This window comes from Melanerpes formicivorus, unplaced genomic scaffold, assembly GCF_026170545.1.
Source record: "Melanerpes formicivorus ecotype bairdi unplaced genomic scaffold, bMelFor1.0.p_v2 SCAF_178, whole genome shotgun sequence".
Classification (NCBI taxonomy): Eukaryota; Metazoa; Chordata; class Aves; order Piciformes; family Picidae; genus Melanerpes; species Melanerpes formicivorus.
The window spans coordinates 263,153-283,697 of record NW_027142530.1 but is presented as its reverse complement, the minus strand read 5'-3'; the positions used below and the strand labels follow the sequence as shown (position 1 = coordinate 283,697).

At 53.1% G+C, this 20,545-nt stretch overlaps 2 protein-coding genes across 2 annotated transcripts in view; one reads left to right on the top strand and one right to left on the bottom strand.

The window, feature by feature from the left end:
* Positions 1 to 20,545, bottom strand: part of LOC137457418 (zinc finger protein 208-like) — a gene marked incomplete at its 5' end in the record, with an annotated part of 316,357 nt that overhangs the window by 102,469 nt on the left and 193,343 nt on the right.
* On the top strand, positions 479 to 2,139 carry LOC137457416 (olfactory receptor 14A16-like). The gene is made up of 2 exons (XM_068169312.1): positions 479 to 1,369; positions 2,002 to 2,139. The coding sequence occupies exons 1-2, from the start codon at positions 479 to 481 to the stop codon at positions 2,137 to 2,139; spliced, it is 1,029 nt and encodes a 342-aa protein (XP_068025413.1).

The following is a 20,545-nucleotide window of genomic DNA, read 5'->3' as shown; positions in this document are numbered from 1 at the left end:
AGCTCCTGGAGGCATCTCCATCACAGCAGCTGATGCTCAGCTGAAGGCTCCTGGAGTGTGCACACAGAAGGAAAACCAAAGCCCTTCAGTTCCATCCTGTGAGCAGCAGTGAGCAGAGCTGGGTAAGGAGAAGGCTTCACCCCCATCCCCTCTGCCTTCCTCTCTTCCCTTCACTGTCTCTGCAGCACTGCAGGCCTGCTCCCTGTTTCTCCACCTCTCCATGGGACTCTTGTTCCATGGGACTGGGCTGTTGGTCACTTTCTTTTCCAACACCAGAGGAATCTTCATGGCAATTCTGCATCCCTGATGCATTTGAAGCTGTGATGTACTCTGCCATGGGTTGGTAGTGATGGGGAATGAGCTGATCCGTTCCTCGTGCAGCTCAGGGAGGGAGGTTATGATGAGGCTGAGAGAAGTGTGCCCTAACTTTCCACTGTCTTTCCCTCCTTGGACAGGTCTCCATGGCCAGAGGCAGCAGATGGCCAACAGCAGCTCCATCACTCACTTCCTCCTCCTGCCATTCCCAGGCGCAAGGCAGCTGCAGCTCCTGCACTTCTGCCTCTTCCTGGCCATCTACCTGGCTGCCCTGCTGGGCAATGGCCTCATCATCACCACCATAGCTTGGGACCACCACCTCCACACCCCCATGTACTTCTTCCTCCTCAACCTTGCCCTCCTTGACCTGGGTGCCATCTCCACCACTGTTCCCAAGTCCATGGCCAATTCCCTGAGGGACACCAGGGACATCTCCTATGCAGGATGTGCTGCACAAGTCTTTTTTACCCTCTTTTTGCTTTCAGCGGAGGTTTTTCTCCTCACCACCATGTCCTATGATCGCTACGTTGCCATCTGCAGACCCCTGCACTATGAGACCCTCCTGGGTAGCAGAGTTTGTTTCCACCTGGCAGCAGCTGCCTGGGGTTGTGGGGCTCTGAATGCTCTGCTGCACACAGCCAATACATTTTTATTGCCCCTCTGCCAGGACAATGCTGTGCAGCAGTTCTTCTGTGAAATCCCCCAGATCCTCAAGCTCTCCTGCTCTACATCCTACCTCAGGGAACTTTGGCTTCTTGTGGCCAGTATCTGTTTGTACTGTGTCTGTTTTGTGGTCATTGTGTTGTCCTATGTGGAGATCTTCAGGGCAGTGCTGAGGATCCCCTCTCAGCAGGGACGCCACAAAGCCTTTGCCACCTGCCTCCCTCACCTGGCTGTGGTCTCCCTGTTTCTCAGCACTGGCTCCTTTGCCTACCTGAAGCCCTCCTCCATCTCTTCCCCATCCCTGGATCTGGTGGTGTCAGTTCTGTACTCAGTGGTGCCTCCAGCAGTGAACCCTCTCATCTACAGCCTGAGGAACCAGGATCTGAAGGCTGCCCTGAGCCAACTGATCACTGGATGCTTTCAGAAGCAATAAACTCTTTGTCTTCTCCTGCAGAGCAGTTCTGGTGTCACTCAGTGCAGGCCCAGCCTGGCTGTTCGAGTTCTGGCTGCTACTGGGGCTGTTCCCCTTGTGAGAATGTTGTTCCCCCACAAATGTCTTTCTTCAGACCATTTCTTGTTCAGTGTTGTCCTGCTTGGTGTGACCCAGAGGCTGCAGACATGAGGAGCTGTGCTCCCTGTGTGGTCAACACAATAAAGGACCCTGCAGGGAGTTGTTTCTCTGAATTCCTTCTTCCAAGGCTTCTGTGGGCTGCAGGGCAGTGCCTGTGCGCAGAGGTGGAGGGGCAGAGTCTCAGCACTGCAGCAGTGCCAGGGAGCCCCAGAGCTTGGGCTGTCCTCAGCTGCTCCTTCTTCCCTTCCACCCTCTCCTGCTGAGCCTCTGTGCTGGGGCAAGGCCTGAGTGCTCTGGCAGCTTGGGCACTGTGCTGCTGTGTGGCAGTGCTGGGACTGCAGGCAGGGAGAGTCCAGGGCTGCTTGTGGGACAGAGCTGTGCTCCAGATCAGCACTGCCATCAGAACAGGAGCTCTCCTCATGCCTTCATACCCCAACATCCTCCTATTGCAGGCTGCACCTACTCCACTGTCCATACTGGATACCCTGACCCCCTTCCAGTGTAGACTCAGTCTGAACATGGTTCCTTTAACCCCTCCCAGTACAGATGTGGCCTCATCCCAGTACAAACTGCATCCTACTGTCCTCTAGCACTGCAGCCTGGTTCCCATCCCAGCACAGAATGTATCCCATGGCTCCCCTCCCAGTGCCATCTGCATCCATCCCCGTACAATCTGCACACCCTCATCCCCTCCCAATACAGCCTGGGCCCTGGCCCTGTCCAAACAGGATCCCTTTCATCCCTCCAGGTGCACCTTAGGCCTTGTCTCAATAAAAAGTGGGTCTCCTTATCCCTTCCCAGTACAGCCTGGCCCCATTTCAGTACAAGCTGCATTCCCTGGGCCTATTCCACTGCAGTCTGGTCTCCACATATTACAATCTGGATGGCTGGGCCCAGTATGTCTCCAGCAGTGCCACTGAGCCTGCTGTCACTGTAGGATGATCTGGAGACAGGCACCATGGTGACAATGACTGAGGCCTCAGGGGCACCAGTGCCCAGGCTGGCCTTGCACATGTACATGCCAGAGTCAGCTGCCATGACATGGGGCACATACAGCCAGGAGCCTGAGACCTGGGGTTGGGGACAGCCATCAGTGTCACAGGGTGGGGGACAGGGCAGGGGTAGAGGTAGAAGCCACCATCAGGCAGTGCCATGGAGGGGATGACCAGCGTGGTGATGTCACCCTGCTCAGTGCAGTACTGTGGCACCAGGGTGGGTGTGAGTGGCCACACCCCCCCAGAGCACCCAGGGATGCTGGTACGATTTGGAACCATTTAACCCTTCCCAGTACAGATCTGGTCACATCTCAGTACAAACTGCATCTCCTCAACCCCTCCCAGCTCAGATGTGCTCTTATCCCAGGACAAACTACATCCCTTTGCCATCTCCCATACAGTTTCCTGTGCCAGTACAAAGTGCATCCCTTGGACCCCTTCCCAGCCCCAGAGTCACCCAGCACAGCACAAAGTGGATATCCTGATCCCAGTGCAGCTGTGGCCTCATCCTGGTACAAATGGGATCCCATTGCCATCTCCCAGCACAGTCTGAGTCTCATCCCAGTACAAAGTGCATCTCCTGAAACCCTGATTCCATCCCAGCACAGACCAGGAGCCATCCCTGCAAACATCCCCTGATGCCCTCCCAGTTCAGACTGGGGCCCCCTCCAGGTACAAACTGAACCTCTCTGAGCTCTCCCAGTACAGACTGGGCTCCCTCCCAGTACTAATAGGAGCCCCTGGTGCCTCCTAGTAAAGTCTTAGACACCTCCCAGTAAAAGCTGATCCCATGGCCTCTCCCAGTAACAGTGGCCATTTTCCCAGTGCACTCTGAAATCTTATCCCAGTACAGACTGGGCCCTTCCTGTCCAAACTGGATTCCTGCATTTTGGGGCTGCCCAGGTCAAGAGAGACAGAGATCTGCTGGAGAGAGTCTGAGAGAGGCTATGAGGATGAGGAAGGGACTTGAACATCTCTGTGGCCAAGCCACTATCCATTATTGTCCTGGAGTCCTGGCTCGCTGGGGAGGGCCCAGGGTATTGGAGAGCAGCAAATGTGACACCCAGCTCCAAGAAAGGAAGAATGGAGGATCCAGGAAACTATAGAGCTGGCAGTGTGAGCTGGGTAGCAGGGCAGGGCATGGAGCAGAGCATCTCCAGCACCATTACATGACCTGGAGAGGACAAGCTGGGGATTAGGCCCAGTCAGCATGGGTTTGGGAAGAGCAGGTCCTGCCTGACCCACCTGATCTCCTTCTCTGACAGGATGAGTGACTGTTGGATGAGGGAAAGTCTGTGAGTATTGTCTCCCTAGACTTTCCAAAAGCCTTTGGCACTGCTCTCCACAGAATTCTCCTGGGCAAAGTGACTGCTCCTGGCTTGGATGAGCAATGCTCTGCTGGATACAGCCCTGGCTGGGTGAAAGGGCCCAAAGAGTGGTGCTCAGTGGAGTTCAATCCAGCTGGTGGCATACAGTCACAAGTGTTGTTCCTCAGGGCTCAGTGTTGGGATCACTTCTGTTTAACATCTTTACTGATGACCTTGATGAAGACACAGAGTGTGTCAGCAGTGAGTCAGCAGATGACACCAAGTCAGGTGGCAGAGTTGATCTGCATGAGGGTAGGGAGGCTCTGCAGAGGGACTTGGGTAGATTTGATCCATGGCCAACGTTCCCAGGAAGAGCTTCAAGATGGCCAAGTGCCAGGTCCTGCACTTGGGTCACAAGAACCCCAAGCAATGCTACAGGCTTGGGGCAGTGTGGCTGGAGAGCTGTCTGGCAAAAAGGGACCTGGGGGTGCTGATGGACAAGCAGCTGAATAGGAGCCAGCAGTGCCCAGGTGGCCAAGAAAGCCAAAGGCATCCTGACTGGGATCAGCAATGCTGTGTCCAGCAGGAGCAGAGAGGTGACTGTCCCCTGGGACTCAGCTCTGAGGAAGCCACACCTTGAGTGTTGTGTCCAGTTGTGTCCAGTTGTGTCCAGTGTGGAGGTGCTGGAGCCAGGGCAGAGGAGGGCGAGAAGCTGGGGAAGGGCCTGGAGAGTAAATCTGATGAAGAGCAACTGAAGGAGCTGGGGCTGATTGAAGTCAAAGCTCAGGGCACTACAATGCTGCAGCTTCTCAGGCTCAGTGAAGGTCCCTCCTCAGGAGATACTCTCAGGGATGAGGCTCAAAGGGCCTGCCTGGCTGCTGGCTTCTCCTCGTCATGCAGAGGCCACTAGTTTGCTTGCATATAGGAGAGAGACTTAATAGCAATGAGCTCAATGGCAGAGGCTGTGGCATGAGTTCAGTCTCGAGCAAGGAGAGAGGACACAGTGAAAGAGGGCAATGTATTTACAAGCTGGGGTAATACTGATAGGTTTCTGGAGGCTGGATGTGGCCAATGGGCACTCTCGTAAACAACCAGCTGCAGCCTATGGGAGGCGTGAAGCTGGAATTATGCCATGCTTGGCATCAGCATAAGCATCTCATGCCATGAGTGTGTGCAGGGGTCTGTGCCACCTTGGCCCTTGTTCCCCTCAAGAAAGGAGAGGGAACTTGTCCACGTGCTGGGACAGGTTTCAATATCTGAGCATAATTCTGAGCATAATGTGCCTTCACCACATAAGGGTATGGAGTGAGGGGGAGATCATCCTGGTTTCAGCCTTGATGGAGTTAATTTTCTTCACAGCATCTCCTCAGGTGCTGTGGTTTGGATTTGTGACCAAGCCAGTGCTGAGAGCAGACTCTGTCCTCACTGCATGGATCAGTTGGTGAGACACCAGTGGCAACTCTGTCTACAATGTACACCACTTGCCCACTCCTCCCTTCCTCCTCCTTGCAGTACGGACACTCACCATGGCCCAAGCACAAGCTCCTGGGGACCAGGTGCTGCTGAGGTCCACTGGAAGTGCTGAAACACCACAGAACAAGGCAGGCTAAGCTCTCTCTTGTTTTCCATGGAAATGAAAGGACAGCAAACCTGACTGGGGCTGGGGCAGCTCTCCTCAGGTGGCTCAACTGCAATCCATGGGAGAGGAGCAAATGCAGGCTGGATGCAGGTAGTCAATGGATCTACTCACCAGGAACCAAATGAAATGAGAATCTTCAACACCCATTTTACCAACCCAGAGCAAAAAGATTGTAACACAACAGCCCAACCAAATATCAGGTTGTTGGTGTAACATCACCATGACCAAACCCATAATTGGGTTTTTTATTTGGGGTTCCATGCACCCCACAGGACACTGTGCACACAGACCATGTCCATGGATCCTGATATAGGCTGGGCAGGGACTGGCTTGAGAGCAGCCATGAAGAAAAGGCCTTAGGGATGCTGGTGGATGAGAAGCTCAGCAGGAGCCAGCAGTGAGCACTTGCAGCCCAGAGAGACAAACAGAGCCTGGGCTGCAGCCTCTAGATCCATGTTGATCAATGACTTAGTTTGCAATAGAACCAATCAGTGGGAAGCCAAAAAGGGAGTGGTAATGAAATGTTGAGATGGCCTTCATGTCTGTGTGAGGCCCTGGAGGTGATGAGATGTGCAACCAAACCATGTGAGAAAGGATGGGAGGGAAAAAGAACCAAGTGCTGCATCCCTGAAGCAGATGGGAAAGGCAAGTGGGGAGAAGAGCCCCTGTTCAAATCAAGATGCAACAGGGAGCTGAGTGGGGATAGGCTGTGGGAAAGGGGAATTGTAACATTCACCTATGCCTGAAGAAAGAGCCACAGGCTCTGCAGGTCTGGGCCCCTTGGCTCCCCTTGCAGCCCTGGTCCTGCTCTCAACTGCTCTGTTAGTTTGTATCTCAGCTCATGGTGCTGGAACCAGCTGGGCCTGCACCACAATATTTGTCACAGTTCTGGAACACCACCACAGCAATCAGTTCAGTTTCTGCCTGTGTGATGTCTCTGTAATCATTGGCTGTGATTGGAAATTCTCTGTACCAATAACTCCTCACCAGGATGTGTCTTTGCTCACATGTTGTATGGTTAGCTACAACCTGCACCCATTGGAAAGAATTTCACTACAATCCAACAACTCCTCCAGCACCCTGATTCCATCAGCCTGCTACAACTGTCAGGAGAGCAGGACAAAAGTCTCTGCCCAGAGTCCACCATGACACTGAAGAAACCCATTGAGTGCTAAAAGTAATCAACAGGAGTGGAGAACACTGGTGGTGGGAAGTCCTGTTTGGGTGGTGTCCAGCAGCACCTGGGACACTGCCCCTGGTGTCACAGCCACTGTGATTTTCCTGCCTGCTCTGCTCCGTGCTTGCTGTTCAACATTGGTTTGTAGTTAGAGTTAGGAGGATGGCCAAGCAAATCACACTGCTGCAGACATTTCTCATCATCAGTGCTTCCTGTGTGCTTTGTGTCACTGAATGACATTGAAGAAGACTTTGGAGGCTAAGAAACTACCAAATTTCCTTCCCATTCTGATTGGATGATGACATTCTCTGTTGAGAGGCACAGAGACAAGAGGCAACCACACAGCCACTCTCTGGCTGAGAGAAATGCATTCAAGCCACAGAGCAAATTGTGGTGGCACAGTCCCCCTGTCACTGGGAACCTCCTCAAGACCTGCTGTGATTCCCCCTTCCTCCTTGCCTAGGCCATGAACTAGCCAAAGGTAAGCCAGGGATGGATCAAGACAGAAAGAAATAGAGCACTGAGAGGTGTCCTTGGTGTGCTGCACCCTCGCTCTCCCAGCCTTGCACTGCACTCCCTATGGCTTGGGGGTTTGTCACCTCCTGCCAGCTCAGTGCATCTGTGCTTGGACCACAGCCAACAGGGAGGTGATAGAAAACTCTGGAGGTCAAAAACTTCAGGGTTTGTGCAAGTGGCAAAAGATCCCAGGATGATTCAGCATCCAAGGTTCTCCAGCTCAGAGAAACACCTGATGGAAGTCAATGATCTCCCCCTCTAAAGACAGTGAGCCTAAAGCCAGAGCCTTGGAGCTCTCCTGGATCACAGCAGCTGTGTCCAGCATCTCCCCCACTTAGACATCTCTCAGCCACAAAAGCCACACCAAGGGCCAGCACCAAGTCAGACTTCTTCAGGCTCAGGTCTCATCCTCTGAGAATGTTGAAGCTTTGTGAGGGTTTGCCCTGAGCTCCAGGAGAAGGAAATTGAACTCCAGGGCATCCTTTCTGCCAGCCACCTGTCACCTCTCTGTGTTAGGACAGACACCTTTGCTGTCACCAGGGTCAAGGTTTCTATCTTGCACTGAACCCAGCCAGCTCTGTCCCTGTGTCTGTGTGCTTGGTGCTTCTCTCCAGGCACAGCCATAGAAATAGATTTGAATTCAGGATCCCTTGCAGTCAGTCAGGGTCAGCCTTGTCCTTATCCACTCTGTCATTCAGAGGCTCTTGGATTAGAACACATTCTGCTGAATCACCTTGTAAGCCCCAGGTGGGCAGTGACAGCAATGGGGAGGTTGGGGAGGGTGAGGAGCAAAGTTGTCCATTCAATGACAGCCCTGAAGGGCAGATGTTCCTGCAAGTGCAGATGTCCTGCTGAGACAGCCTGGGTCAGTGTCACTTGGGGAATTATCATCTCAGCTCTAAACTGAAATGGAGTAAAATATTTTATCTTTGACATACAAAATTGAGCTTTGTGAGGTGCACTTTGAAACCCTGAAGAAGATTGCAGAGACACAAACATCTCCTTAGGGCAATTGGGACTCATTGCAGGAACCTCAGGTACTGAGAGAAGACTGAAGAAACTTCTCCAGAAGTCAGAAGGAAAACACAAAGTACCTTGAAGCACTGATTGGCCCCACTGAGGGGCATTACCAACAAAGCCTCCCAAGGGCTCCTTAGAGCAGCTCAGTGGAGGCCATGATTGCAACAGACAAAGGCAAAGTGCAGGAGAGCAAACTCTGGGTTTGCTTTATGGAGCAGAAAGGCCAAACCCTGACCACAGTGCCTGGGCAGGCAGATCCTGTCCCTCATGTATGGGTCAGGGCTCCCCAGGTGCTGTGGTGTGTAGGGATTGTCATGCTGAGTGAAGGACAAGGGGATGACAGACCCCAGCCTTCCTGGGGATGTTTAAGGAAGCCCTGAGGACCCCCTGGTGCCTTAGGAAGTCTCCTCACAGCCCTTGGTGGTGGTGTATGATTTCCACAGCCAAGAAGGCAAAGCCTTGGGTTCTCCTGATGACTTCCAGCCTTGCCAATGCCCATTGCCATCCCCACCACAGGTTGTCCCACTCTGCCCCCCACACTGGGTTTGGTTTCAGCAGCAGAAAGGCCAAGCCCTGACCACAGAGCCTGGGCAGTCAGATGCAGAGAGGCTCAAGCTAAAGTTTCATCTCCCTGGCCTTGGTGGGAGAGGCAACTGCCATAGACAGGAGGAGAAAGACCTCAGTCCTGTTGAGCTTTCAGCCTTGCAGGTGGTGCTACACTGCCCCATGCCTGCAGCTCTTTCCCTTCATGCTCTTGGCACCCATCTTGCTTTCCTAGCAGCTCTCACCATGACATTTCTATACTCTCCCTGCTCTTTCTGTTCTCCATGGCCATTTGTTGAAACACAGAGCCAGGGCCTCTAGGACCACAAGGATCCCCTTTGAGTGACCTTTCTTTCTCCTCAACTCCTGTATACTCTCAAGAGCAAGAAAGGATCTGCCTGGCCTCAAACCACCTCAGAACATCTCCACTCTGGACCCTAAAATTTGCACTCTATGGAGGTTGTCTTCCTGTCCCACAATCACTGGAAGCTGCATCACCCTAGATTTCAAGCAGGTGCACAATGCATCTTTAGTGCCCTGAGCTTGGACTTCACCAGGTTACAGAAGCCCCAGTCCCTCAGGCTCTCCATCCCAGTCCTTGCAGATATCTTCTGAAGCTTCTCAGGCTCTTCAAAAGTCCTTCAGAAGTCCCAAAGCCAGACACCAAGAATCCAGATGTGGCCACAGCAGTGCTGAGTGCAGGAGAGGACAGCTTCTGTGTCTGGATGGCCACACTCCTTCTGCCACAGCCCAGCTGCACTTGGCCTTCTGCACTCTGCTCAGGCTCTGCTCCATCCCAGGCCATTGGCAATGGTCCCTGCCAGAGGCCTTTCTGCCTGGGCACTGAGCAGAACCTCCAGTTGCAAAGCAAAACCCAAGGCACCTCACTGCTGCTGCCTCTCAGCTTGGCAGGCTCAAGGGATGGCACAGTCCTCAGCCCTGAGCCTGCTGCTGTGCAGGAGAGCCTGAAGCACAGCTGAGCTGCCCATGGCATTGCCACCCATCTGCTCCTGGTGTCCATGAGCTTCCAAGCCACAGGCCACCTCCTACTCCTCTTCTTCTGGCAGCTACCAGCCCCTGCCCTGTGCCAGGTGCCAAGCAGGATCAGTCAGGGGTGGGAGGGGATGCAGGTGAGGGTCAGATCACAGGAAGTCTGAACTGGGAGCCTCACCTTGAATATCTCTAGGAAGAGGCTTCAATCACCTCCCTGGGACACCTGTTCCAGTGTTCCACCACCCTCATAGTGAAGGAGTTCTTCCTCATATCCAGTTTGAATCTACTTTTCTCTAGTTTGATGCCATTGCCTCTCATCCTGTCCCTGCAGGCCTCTGCAAACAGTCCCTCTCCATCCTTCTTTTATCCCTATTCAGGTACTAGGAGGCTGCTATTAGGTCTCCCCAGAGCCTCCTCTTCTCCAGGCTGAACACCCCCAGTTCCCTCAGCCTGTCGTCACAGCAGAGCTGCTGCAAGCCCCTGATCATTTCTGTGGCCCTCCTGTGGATGTGCTCCATCAGCTCCATGTCCTTCCTGTGTTGAGGGCTTCAGGGGAGGTCTTACCAGAGCAAAGTGTCAGGATCCTCTCTCTCCATCTCAGGTCATGCTGCTTAGCATACAGCCCAGGCTCCCATTGGCCTTCTGGGCTGCAAGCTCACACTACCTGCTCCTGGCCAGCTTCTCCCCCACCAGCACCCCCAAGGCCTTCTCCTCAGGGCTGCTTTCTATCACCTCCTCTCCCAGCCTGTATTGATAGTGAGGATTGTTCCAGCCCAGCTGCAGGACCCTGCTCTTGCTCTTGGTGAACCTCATGAGGGTCACCTGGGCACCACCTCTCCAGCCTGTCCAGGCCCCTCTGGATGCCATCCTGTCCCTCTGGCATCTCAACAGCACCACTCAGCTTGGTACCATCTGTACACTTGCTGATGGTGTCTCCATCCCTCTGTCTATAGCACTGATAAAAGTATTAAACAGCACAGGATGGGATGAGTGGAATCAGTTTTTACTGGGACAAGGCCTGGGCTGTACTTGAAGATGTTAATGGCACCCACTTTGAAATGGGAGATGGCCAAGACTGGACTCTGGTTTGATTAGGGTATGGAATTGTGACTGTGACAGGGCCCAGACTGTGGTGGGAGGGAATAAGGACTCAAATATGTACTGGGATGAGTCCCAGACTGTATTGGGATGTGTCCAGGGGATTCAGGCTTTTCTGGGATGGTTCCCAGTCTGCCTGGGGTGTGGTTAAGGAATGCAGCTTGTACTGGGAGAGGTTCCAGTCTTGTCCTGGGAGGGGTTCAGGTGGTGCAGCTTTTCCTGGGAGCAGGCACAGTCTGTACTGGGAAGGAGTCCTGTTCTCTGGTTTGCAGTGGGAGCGAAGCACTTGGTACTTGGAGGAGGTCAGAGCTTCAACTTTGCTGTGGGATGAGACCCTGTCTGTACTGGGAGGAGATCAGGAGATGCAGTTTGCACTGGGCAAGTCCCCAGTCTGTACTGGGTGATGTCATTGGATCCATTTCCTCCGGGACAGGACCTGCACTTTACTGGGATGGGATCAGGGCACCAGTTTGTCTTGGGCACGGCCTAGTCTGTACTGGGAGGGAGTCAGGAGATGCAGTTTGTGCTGGGAGTGGACCCAGTCTGGATCCAGAGTACACAATTAACATGTGGAGGGATGCACTAGGAACTGGGAAGGGGTCCAAGGGATGCACTTTGTAGTGGCACAGGAAACTGTATGGGAGATGGCAAAGTGATGCAGTTTGTCCTGGGATAAGAGCACATCTGAGCTGGGAAGGGTTCAGGAAATGCAGTTTGTACTGAGATGTGACCAGGTCTGTACTGGGAGGGGATAAATGGTTCTCAACTCTACTATGTGGGGACCAGACTGTACTGGAATGTGCCCAGGGAACGCAGCTTGTACTGGAATAGGGTCCAGGCTGCACTGTAAGGGCATAAGGGGATTCACTTTTTATTGGGACAAGGCCTAATGTGTACCTGGAGGGATGAAAGGGATCCTGTTTGGACTGGGACAGGGTCCAGGCTGTAATGGGAGGGCATGAGGGTGTGCAGTTTGTACTGGGATGGATGCATTCAGTACTGGGAAAGGAGACAGGATAGATTCTGTGCTGGGAAGGGACCCAGGCTGCAGTGCTAGAGGACAGTATGATCCAATTTGTGCTGGGATGAGGCCACATCTGTGCTGGGAGGGGTTAAAGGAACCATGTTTGGGCTGAGTCTATACTGGAAGGGGGTCTGGGTATCCAGCTTGGACTCTGAGTGGGTGCAGTCTGTAATGGGAGGGGGTTGGGGTATGAAGGCATGAGGAGACCTCCTGTTCTGATAGCAGTGCTGCTCTGGAGCACAACTCTGTCCCACAAGCAGCCCTGGCCTGCAGTCCCAGAACTGCCACCCAGCAGCACAGTGCCCAAGTTGCCAGAGCACTCAGGCCTTGCCCCAGCACAGAGGCTCAACTGGAGAGGGTGGAAGGGAAGAAAGAGCAGCTGAGGACAGCACAAGCTCTGGGGCTCCCTGGCACTGCTGCTGTGCTGGGACTCTGCCCCTCCACCTCTGCATGCAGGCACTGCCCTGCAGCTCCACAGAAACCTTGGAGGAAGGAACTCAGAACTACACAGAAGAACTGAGGAATGAGCTCAGAGAAATAACTCTCTGCAGGGTCCTTTATTGTGTTGAACACACAGGGAGCACAGCTCCTCATGTCTGCAGCCTCTGGGTCACACCAGACAGGACAACACTGAACCAGAAATGGTCTGAAGAAAGACATTTGTGTGGGAACAACATTCTCACAAGGGGAACAGCACCAGCAGCAGCCAGAACTTGAGCAGCCAGACTGGGCCTGCACTGAGTGACATCAGAACTGCTCTGCAGGAGAAGACAAAGAGTTTATTGCTTCTGAAAGCATCCAGGGATTAGTTGGTTCAGAGCAGCCTTCAGCTCCTGGTTCCTCAGGCTGTAGATGAGAGGATTCACTGCTGGAGGCACCACTGAGTACAAAACTGACACCACCATGTCCAGGGATGGGGAGGAGATGGAGGAGGACTTCAAATAGGCAAAGGAGCCAGTGCTTGTAACCAGGGAGACCACAGCCAGGTGAGGGAGGCAGGTGGCAAAGGCTTTGTGGCGTCCCTGCTCAGAGGGGATCCTCAGCACTGCCCTGAAGATCTGCACATAGGACACCACAATCAACACAAAACAGACAAAGACTAAACAGACACTGGCCCCAAGCAGCCAAAGTTCCCTGAGGTAGGATGTGGAGCAGGAGAGCTTGAGGATCTGGGGGATTTCACAGAAGAACTGGTCCACAGCATTGCCCTGGCAGTGGGGCAGGGAAAATGTATTGTCTGTGTGCAGAAGAGCAAACAGAACCCCACAGCCCCAGGCAGCTGCTGCCAGGTAGACACAAACTCTACTGCCCAGAAGGGTCTCATAGTGCAGGGGTCTGCAGATGGCAACATAGCGATCGTAGGACATGGTGGTGAGGAGAAAATACTCTGCTGACATTAGGAATACTAAAAAGAAGACCTGGAGAACACATCCCATGTAAGAGATGTCCCTGGAGTCCCTCAGGGAATTGGACATGGATTTGGGGACAGTGGTGGAGATGGCACCCAGGTCAAGGAGGGCGAGGTTGAGGAGGAAGAACTACATGGGGGTGTGGAGGTGGTGGTCCCAGGCTATGGTGGTGATGATGAGGCCATTGCCCAGCAGGGCAACCAGGTAGATGGCCAGGAAGAGGCAGAAGTGCAGGAGCTGCAGCTGCCTTGTGCCTGGGAATGGCAGGAGGAGGAAGTGGGTGATGGAGCTGCTGTTGGCCATCTGCTGCCTCTGGCCATGGAGACCTGTGCAAGGAGGGAAAGGCAGTGACAAGTTAGGGCACACTTCTCTCAGCCTCATTGTAACCTCTGCTCCTGAGTTGCAGGAGGAATGGATCAGCTCAGTCCCATCACTACCAACCCATGGCAGAGATCATCACAGCTTCAAATGCAGCAGGGACCCAGAACTGCCATGAAGATTCCTCTGGAGTCAGAACAGAAAGTGACCAACAGCTCAATCCCAGTGAACATGAGTCCCATTATGGTGGGTTGAAATTTCCCGCATCATTAGCTTTGCCAGAGCAGCTCAGTCAGAAGCAAATGAAGCTGTATTGACAAGCAAGAGCTACACTCTACAATGGAATGCAATGAACAGGTACAAAACATACAGCAGTGACAATATTAGACAGGAATTTACAATTAGCAAATGACATGACACCCCTCTGGTCAGAGACCAGGGCAGCTGTTCCACTGCCCCTAAACCCTAACCCCCTGTTCCAAGAGTGAAAAGAGGAGTGAAGAGAGGAAAAAGCAGTGGGTTAGACTTAGCCAAGGCCAGCCAAAGCAGGTGATCTCTCCTGAGCAAAGCACAACAGCTGAGATCAGAAGAGAAGAGAGAGAATTGTTATGGTACAGCTCCTCTGGTTCCAGACATTTATCCAATGAATTTGTTTGGAATAATCTTTTCTTTTCCTTTTCACACCCAAGAGTGATCTATTTATTTTGTTTCTACTTTTCTGCTCAAAATCCGTAACTAAATTTTAAAGGCATAGCCTAAAGCTGCCACACCCATGGAGAGGTGGAGAAACAGGGAGCAGGCCTGCAGTGCTGCAGAGACAGTGAGGGGAAGAGAGAAAGGCAGAGGGGCTGGGGGTGAAGCCTTCTCCTTACCCAGCTCTGCTCACTGCTGCTCACAGGATGGAACTGAAGGGCTTTGGTCATCCTTCTGTGTGCACACTCCAGGAGCCTTCAGCCCAGCATCAGCTACCGAGATGGAGATGCCTCCAGGAGCTACAGCTGCAGTGTCCTGCACCCACAGCCTCACCGTGTCAGTGACTGCAGTGACTTCTCTTCTAGTGAGCTCTCAGCATCCTCCCAGTCGTGGCCACCTCAAAGCTGCCTTCCTCATCTCCCTGAGATCCTCTGGCAGTGTCCTCAGCCCTCCTGTGCTGTGCAGAGAAGCTGCTCCTGGCCAGAGCTATCTCCTGCAGCACTGCCTCCTTGCCAGCAGCAACCTCCAGCCCAGAAGCATGGCCCAGCTCAGAAGCACAAGACCACCCCAAGGCATTTAAAGGAGTCCTCTGGTGGCTTTGTTGCCGAGTCCATGAACCTCAGAGACTGAGAAGAAGCTGATGAAACCTCTCCAGAAGTCAAAGTCAGATTCAAACTCTGAAGTTTCTTCTACTCTTAATGGGTCCCAGTGAAGCATACTGGGAAAGGGCCCCCAGGGTCTGGTAAGAGCAGAAGGAGACAGTGGATGCAAGGGAAGCATCACTGGAGGCACTGAAACATCTCCAGGCTGTGGTGAGAGCAGAGAACTGAGGCAGTGCTAACAGGCCAGGACAAGCAGCTCAAGGTGGCTCTGCTGCTGAATAATCCTGGAGGGGTTTCATTGATCCAAAGGACCAAGCCCTGACCCCCATCCCCTGGCAAGCCACATCCTGTCCCTCACCTGTGGCTCTGGGCTATGCTGGGGACAGTGGCCAGTGAGGGTGAGCAGTGAGCAAGGTAGGATTTACTGTAGATTGCTTGCAAAGAGACAACTCCTGCTGAAAAGGAATGAAATGTACCTTTAAAAGTACTTTTTATCAGATGCTTTGTGCAATAAAAACCTCTCCAATTAGCTGCAGAAACCTTGGCAATAATTAGAGGTTCAGCAGTATTTAATGAGCCCCATGGAGTATTTGGGGCTGATTACATCATCCTGAGGTACTGCCAGGAGACTCTGCCAAGCTACTGCCAAGAAGCCTCTCAAGAAGTCCAAGTCAGAAGCAAACTCCAAAGTACCTTGAAGCACTGATTGGCCTCACTGAGGCTTGTTACTGACAAAGGCTCCCCAGGGACTCGTTAGAGCAGCTTGTTAGAGGCCAGGATTGCAGGGAGACAAAGGCAAAGTACAGGGGAGAAAAACTTGCCTTTGGTCTAGGAAACAGAAAGGCCAAGCCCTGACCACTGTTCTTGCAACAGAAGAAGCTCAAAGCCTCAAAGCCAAGTTTCTCCTCACAGGCCTTGGTGGCAGAGGCAACTGGCAGAGCCAAGGGGGCAAAGCCCTTGGTCCTGTTGGGCCTCAGCCTTGCCAGAACCCTTGGCCATCCCTACTGCAGCCTCTCCTACACTGTCCCATGCCTGCTGCTCTTTCCCTTCAGGCTGCTGACACCATTCTTGCTTCCCCATCCAGCTCTCCCCCTGCCATTTCCATCCCTTCCCTGAGCTGTCTCAGCTCTTCCTGCCATTTCCTGACACCTCTGGAAGGCCTCATGCATAGCAGCTCTGCCCTTTCAGGGACATTTCTTTGCCTTCGTCTCCACTCTGAACCTTCCAAGCTGCACTTTGAGAGGTTTTGGTCTCTTTCCACTCTCCAGAAGAGCTCCATCCTCTCTGAAACCACCCTTCAGGCATGTGCACACTGCTATGGCAGTGCCCTGAGCCTCCATTCAGCAGGCTGAAGCAGCCCAGGTCCCTCAGCCTCTCCACAGAGATGTCAATCCCCATCCTGGAAAATCTCCTCTGCAGCCTCCCCAGTTCCTGGCTTCCCCTTTGGACTTCTGAACTCTGCACCCAGATACCAGGAATCCAGATGTGGCCACAGCAGTGTTGAGTCTGGGAGAGGACAATTCTTGTGTCTGGCCACTTTTCTCCTGCCACAACCCATCTGCAGTTGGCCTTCTTCCCTGTGTGCAGGGTTTGTTCCATCCCAGGGCATTTGGAATAGGGAGAAGAACCTCAGGAAAGTCTTGCTCAGTATTGCTCTATGAAATGCAGACAGGCCTTAGGCCTGGTCCTTGCAATGGGAGCCTAGGAGAATACAGAGGCTTAGAGCCTGCTCTTTAAGGTGACATTTGTCCCAGCTCTTCCCAGAGAGGTCCTTGCTGTCCCCTGTTCTGCTCCCTCAAGCAGACCAGCACTCACACATGCCCTACACTACAACAGCCATGCAAACAAAGCTGAACAAGCTCAGGGTTATTGCTCCAACCAACTGCTTGAGACTGAAGCCCAAGGCAGGAATCCACAACCATAGCCAGGCCCAGAGCTCTGAGAAGCCCCAGGTGCTGTCTTCCTTTTGCACTTCATGCAGAATCTGCTTGGTTCCCATATCTCACTGATCACAGAATGGGCAGGGCTGGAAGGGACCTCCAAAGGTTGTCTTGTCCAACCTTCCCAGGGACAGCCTCAACTAGATCAGGTTGCCCAGAGCCCTGTCAAGCCTCACCTTCAATATCTCCATGGATAGGACCCCAATCGCCTCCCCAGGCAACCTGTTCCAGTGTTCCACCACCCTCATGGTGCAGAACTTGTGCTGGCTCCTCCTTCCTGCACAATCCTGCTTTGTTCCCATCTCTCACCCATGTCTATGGATGTCCTTCCTCTCTGATCCATGGAAACACAACAGCTTGTGTTCAGTGCTGTGCCCACTCCTCCTTTTGAGGCAGAGACCATGCCTGGAGCCATTCCCTCCTGAGGAGCTATTTCTGCAACCTGTTTCCCTCCTCCCTGGGAAGCTGATCCTGCACCTGCAGTCCTATTCCAGAGGACTGGGAGAGCAGAGATCTTCACCATGGCCTTTTCTGGTTCACTTTCTCCTGAGCAAGGCAGAAAGCATCAGGCAAAGCTGTGCCAAGCAGAGGCCCTTTCCTTTGCAGCATTGTTTCATTTGTGCCATTTCACATCTCCTTGGACCCAACTTTCTCACTGATCAGCCACAGTTGTATTTGGGAGCACTGCCCCAGGGGGACAGATTCCTGACCAGCTGAGGGGTAATCTTTTCCTGCCTTTTCTGCCGCATCTCCAAGACTTTCTCTTTCCTCCTGGTGCTTCCCACACTGTGTGTTTGTTCCTTATTATGGGATGGCGACAGCCTGGATGGATGCACACCCTGAGTGTTTTTCCCACAGAGGTGCCTTGACTTCAGGCAGTCAATGTTTGCTAATCAGTTAGGTTGCATCTCTGGACACATTTGGAATCTCTCTTGTTTGGATCAGGAGCTGCCAGAAGGAGCTGCTGAGTTGGCGTGGCATGGCAGCTGTGTCAGAGAAGCAGCCTGTGCCAGGATCAGCTGCCCTTCATAGTGAATGGTGCTTATGACAAGGATGGTGCCCCAAATATTACCAGAACATGGTTCTGTGTGTGTGACTCAAACCCCCTTTGTCCCCCCTCCCTTCTGGAGTTGGGGGAGGACACTTTGGCAGCACTGAGTCCAGGTCAACAATCTGCCTGGGCATGTTCTCACCCCTGTGGCAAACAAGGCCCAGGCTACATGTTTGTTTGCCCTGTTTACGGCGTGTGCTTATGCTCATTTGGCAAAGTTTCAGCTGATTGGTTAATTATTGTGTTAGCAGTGGGTGCTGACTGGAGCAGTATTCTTTGGGGCAAATGGTAAATAGGAGTTGTTTGGTAAACAAGTGCCCCCCACGCTGGTGCCCGTGCCTATGCCTGCGTGCGTCTCTGTGCCGCTACGGTCCGCCTCGCCCGGGACTTGAAGCAGCTCCAGAAGGCCTCACTGCACATTGCCACTGATGCCCGGCTGGGGGCAGTGCCGTGGAGCGTGGGGTCAACTGCCGCATGAGCCATCGCCACGGGAGGAAACCATGGCAGCCCCTGTGCACCACCGGTCCTGAAGCGCTACAGCCCCCACAGCGGGGAACCTTTGCCAGGTGCTGCGCTTCGTGGAGCCAGCGGCAAAAGCCTCTGAAGCTTCCCCTGGGAGGCTCCAGGACCTTTGTGCTCTGGGAGAAGCAGCAACCCCGCGGCACAGCCACGCGGTCAGCACCGTTCTCTAGTTCCTCATGAGGGCACAGCCGTGCCGCGCTGTCAGGACTCTAAACACATCACCAAGGAAAGATTTCATGAGGTTCTCAGCTCGTGAGGAAGCCAAACCTTTGCTTTATAGAATTTGGGTTCAGGGAGTGCTGAAACTGTCCTGGGTTGAGGGTTTGCCGGTCACCAACCAACCCCTCCCCCACTGCTTTTCCAATCAGTTTCAACTCTAAATTCTAGAACTCATTTGGTTCCTCTGAAGTGCCCAGGCACAAACGTTCTGCAGAGGTGGTTCCACCAACCCAATACTGCTGCCTGTGAATAGAAACTAAATCCCCTGCTGCATAGTTTGTATATCAATAGACTACCAATATATCTATTCATTGATATCCTTGCTGCTCATTCCCCAGGGCACATCTGCAACACTCCTGCAGGGAAAAAGAAGCCTGCAAAGAAAGCAGCTGATCCTGCAAAGGACCAGGAGGGATCAGGGTCCCCATGGGAACAAGAGAAAGAGCCAGGGCTGCTGGCTTGGTTCTTATCTCTGGCTTTGGAAGATGGCCAAGGACAAACAGTGGATGAAACAAGCATCAGGCCCCAGCAAGGCAAAGGAAATCTCTGCTCCTCTGTCCAGGCCTGTGTTTCAGCTGTGAAGGAACTGTCCCAGGAGTTCCATCAGCTCCAGAAGAAGTTTTTATTCCCCACCTGTACAGTCCTGTGTTTCAGCCATGAGGAGCAGCTGCTCCCCTGTCCAAGGGAGAGAATCTGGGAGGCACACACCACAGCACACCCTCTGCTTTACTTGTGTGACCATGGGGAGCACGTGAGGAAGTGGAAAGGAAAACCCAATCCAGTCCTGGCTGCAGGAGTCTGTGACTTACAGGGGAATTGTCCCCCTAGAGATGCTGCCTCAGTTTCCAGTGGGAAATGGCTGAAGAAGTGCAGGGAAGCTGAAACTGCTTCTGGTCCTCCTGAAGGGACTGCCAAAGCATCTTCACAAGATACAAGGGACCCAAGGCAGAATTAGAGGGGCTCTGCCTGCAACCAGATGGAAGGGAGAGACAAATTGGTTTGTTGGACTGTACAGAACCAATGGCCTGGCAAGTTGAAGCCATGAGAGGATAAAGCTTTAGTAGATACAGGTGCCCAGAGTGCTCTGACACCACCGAACCATGAGGGGTGGAACCCATCTGTGTTTCTGGTGTGACAGGGGGATCCCCACACCTGGATGTGTTGGAAGCTGAGTACTGGGATGCAAGCCACAGTTTGCTTTCACTTGGAGGCATGGAAGGAGTCACTGGTCTCAGACTGCCCCAGAGCTGGAAACACAGCCCCAGCATTTGCAGCATTTGGACTGGGCATGGACTGATCCAGACTGTGCTGGAACAGAGTGGAGCTGCAGAACACCTGCAGTGAGCAGCCCTCTGGGTACTGCAGAGAGACCTCAGTGAAGTGAGATAGGACAGTGCCTGAGGTGTACTGCTGATTGCTGCTGGGCATGGTGCAGGTGGCACAGAATGAGGGCTTGGGAATATCAAAGGTGAAGCTGGAAATTTGCTGCCATTACTCCACACCATCCTGCCTCATGCCACCTTCACAGGGACAGTGCTGGCTGGAGCAAAGGACTACAGGGCTTGAAGTTCAGATGGCAACATGAGAGGCTTCCTGTTCTGGTTGCTGCTATTGGGTTCTGGCTCTCATGTGCTGGCTCTTTGCTGAGGGGGAGGGCTGCAGGGGTTTAACTCCTGGCTGCTACTGCTGACTGCTGTGCTTCTTTCTGCAAACAGCCTCAGGTCAGTGTGCATTATGGGATCTCATTTAGATTCTTCTCTGTTGATGTTGTCTCAAGTCCTTATCTCAGCCCAGAGGGTTTTTTGATTCAGGTGTCTGTTATTTTTCCCTTGTTTCTCTTTTGGGGGGGAACAGGCAGCTTAACATCTTCTCAGCTCTTCAACCTGTTCCAGCCCCAGAGTGGAAAGCCAACAGAAGCTTTCTGAGTTCT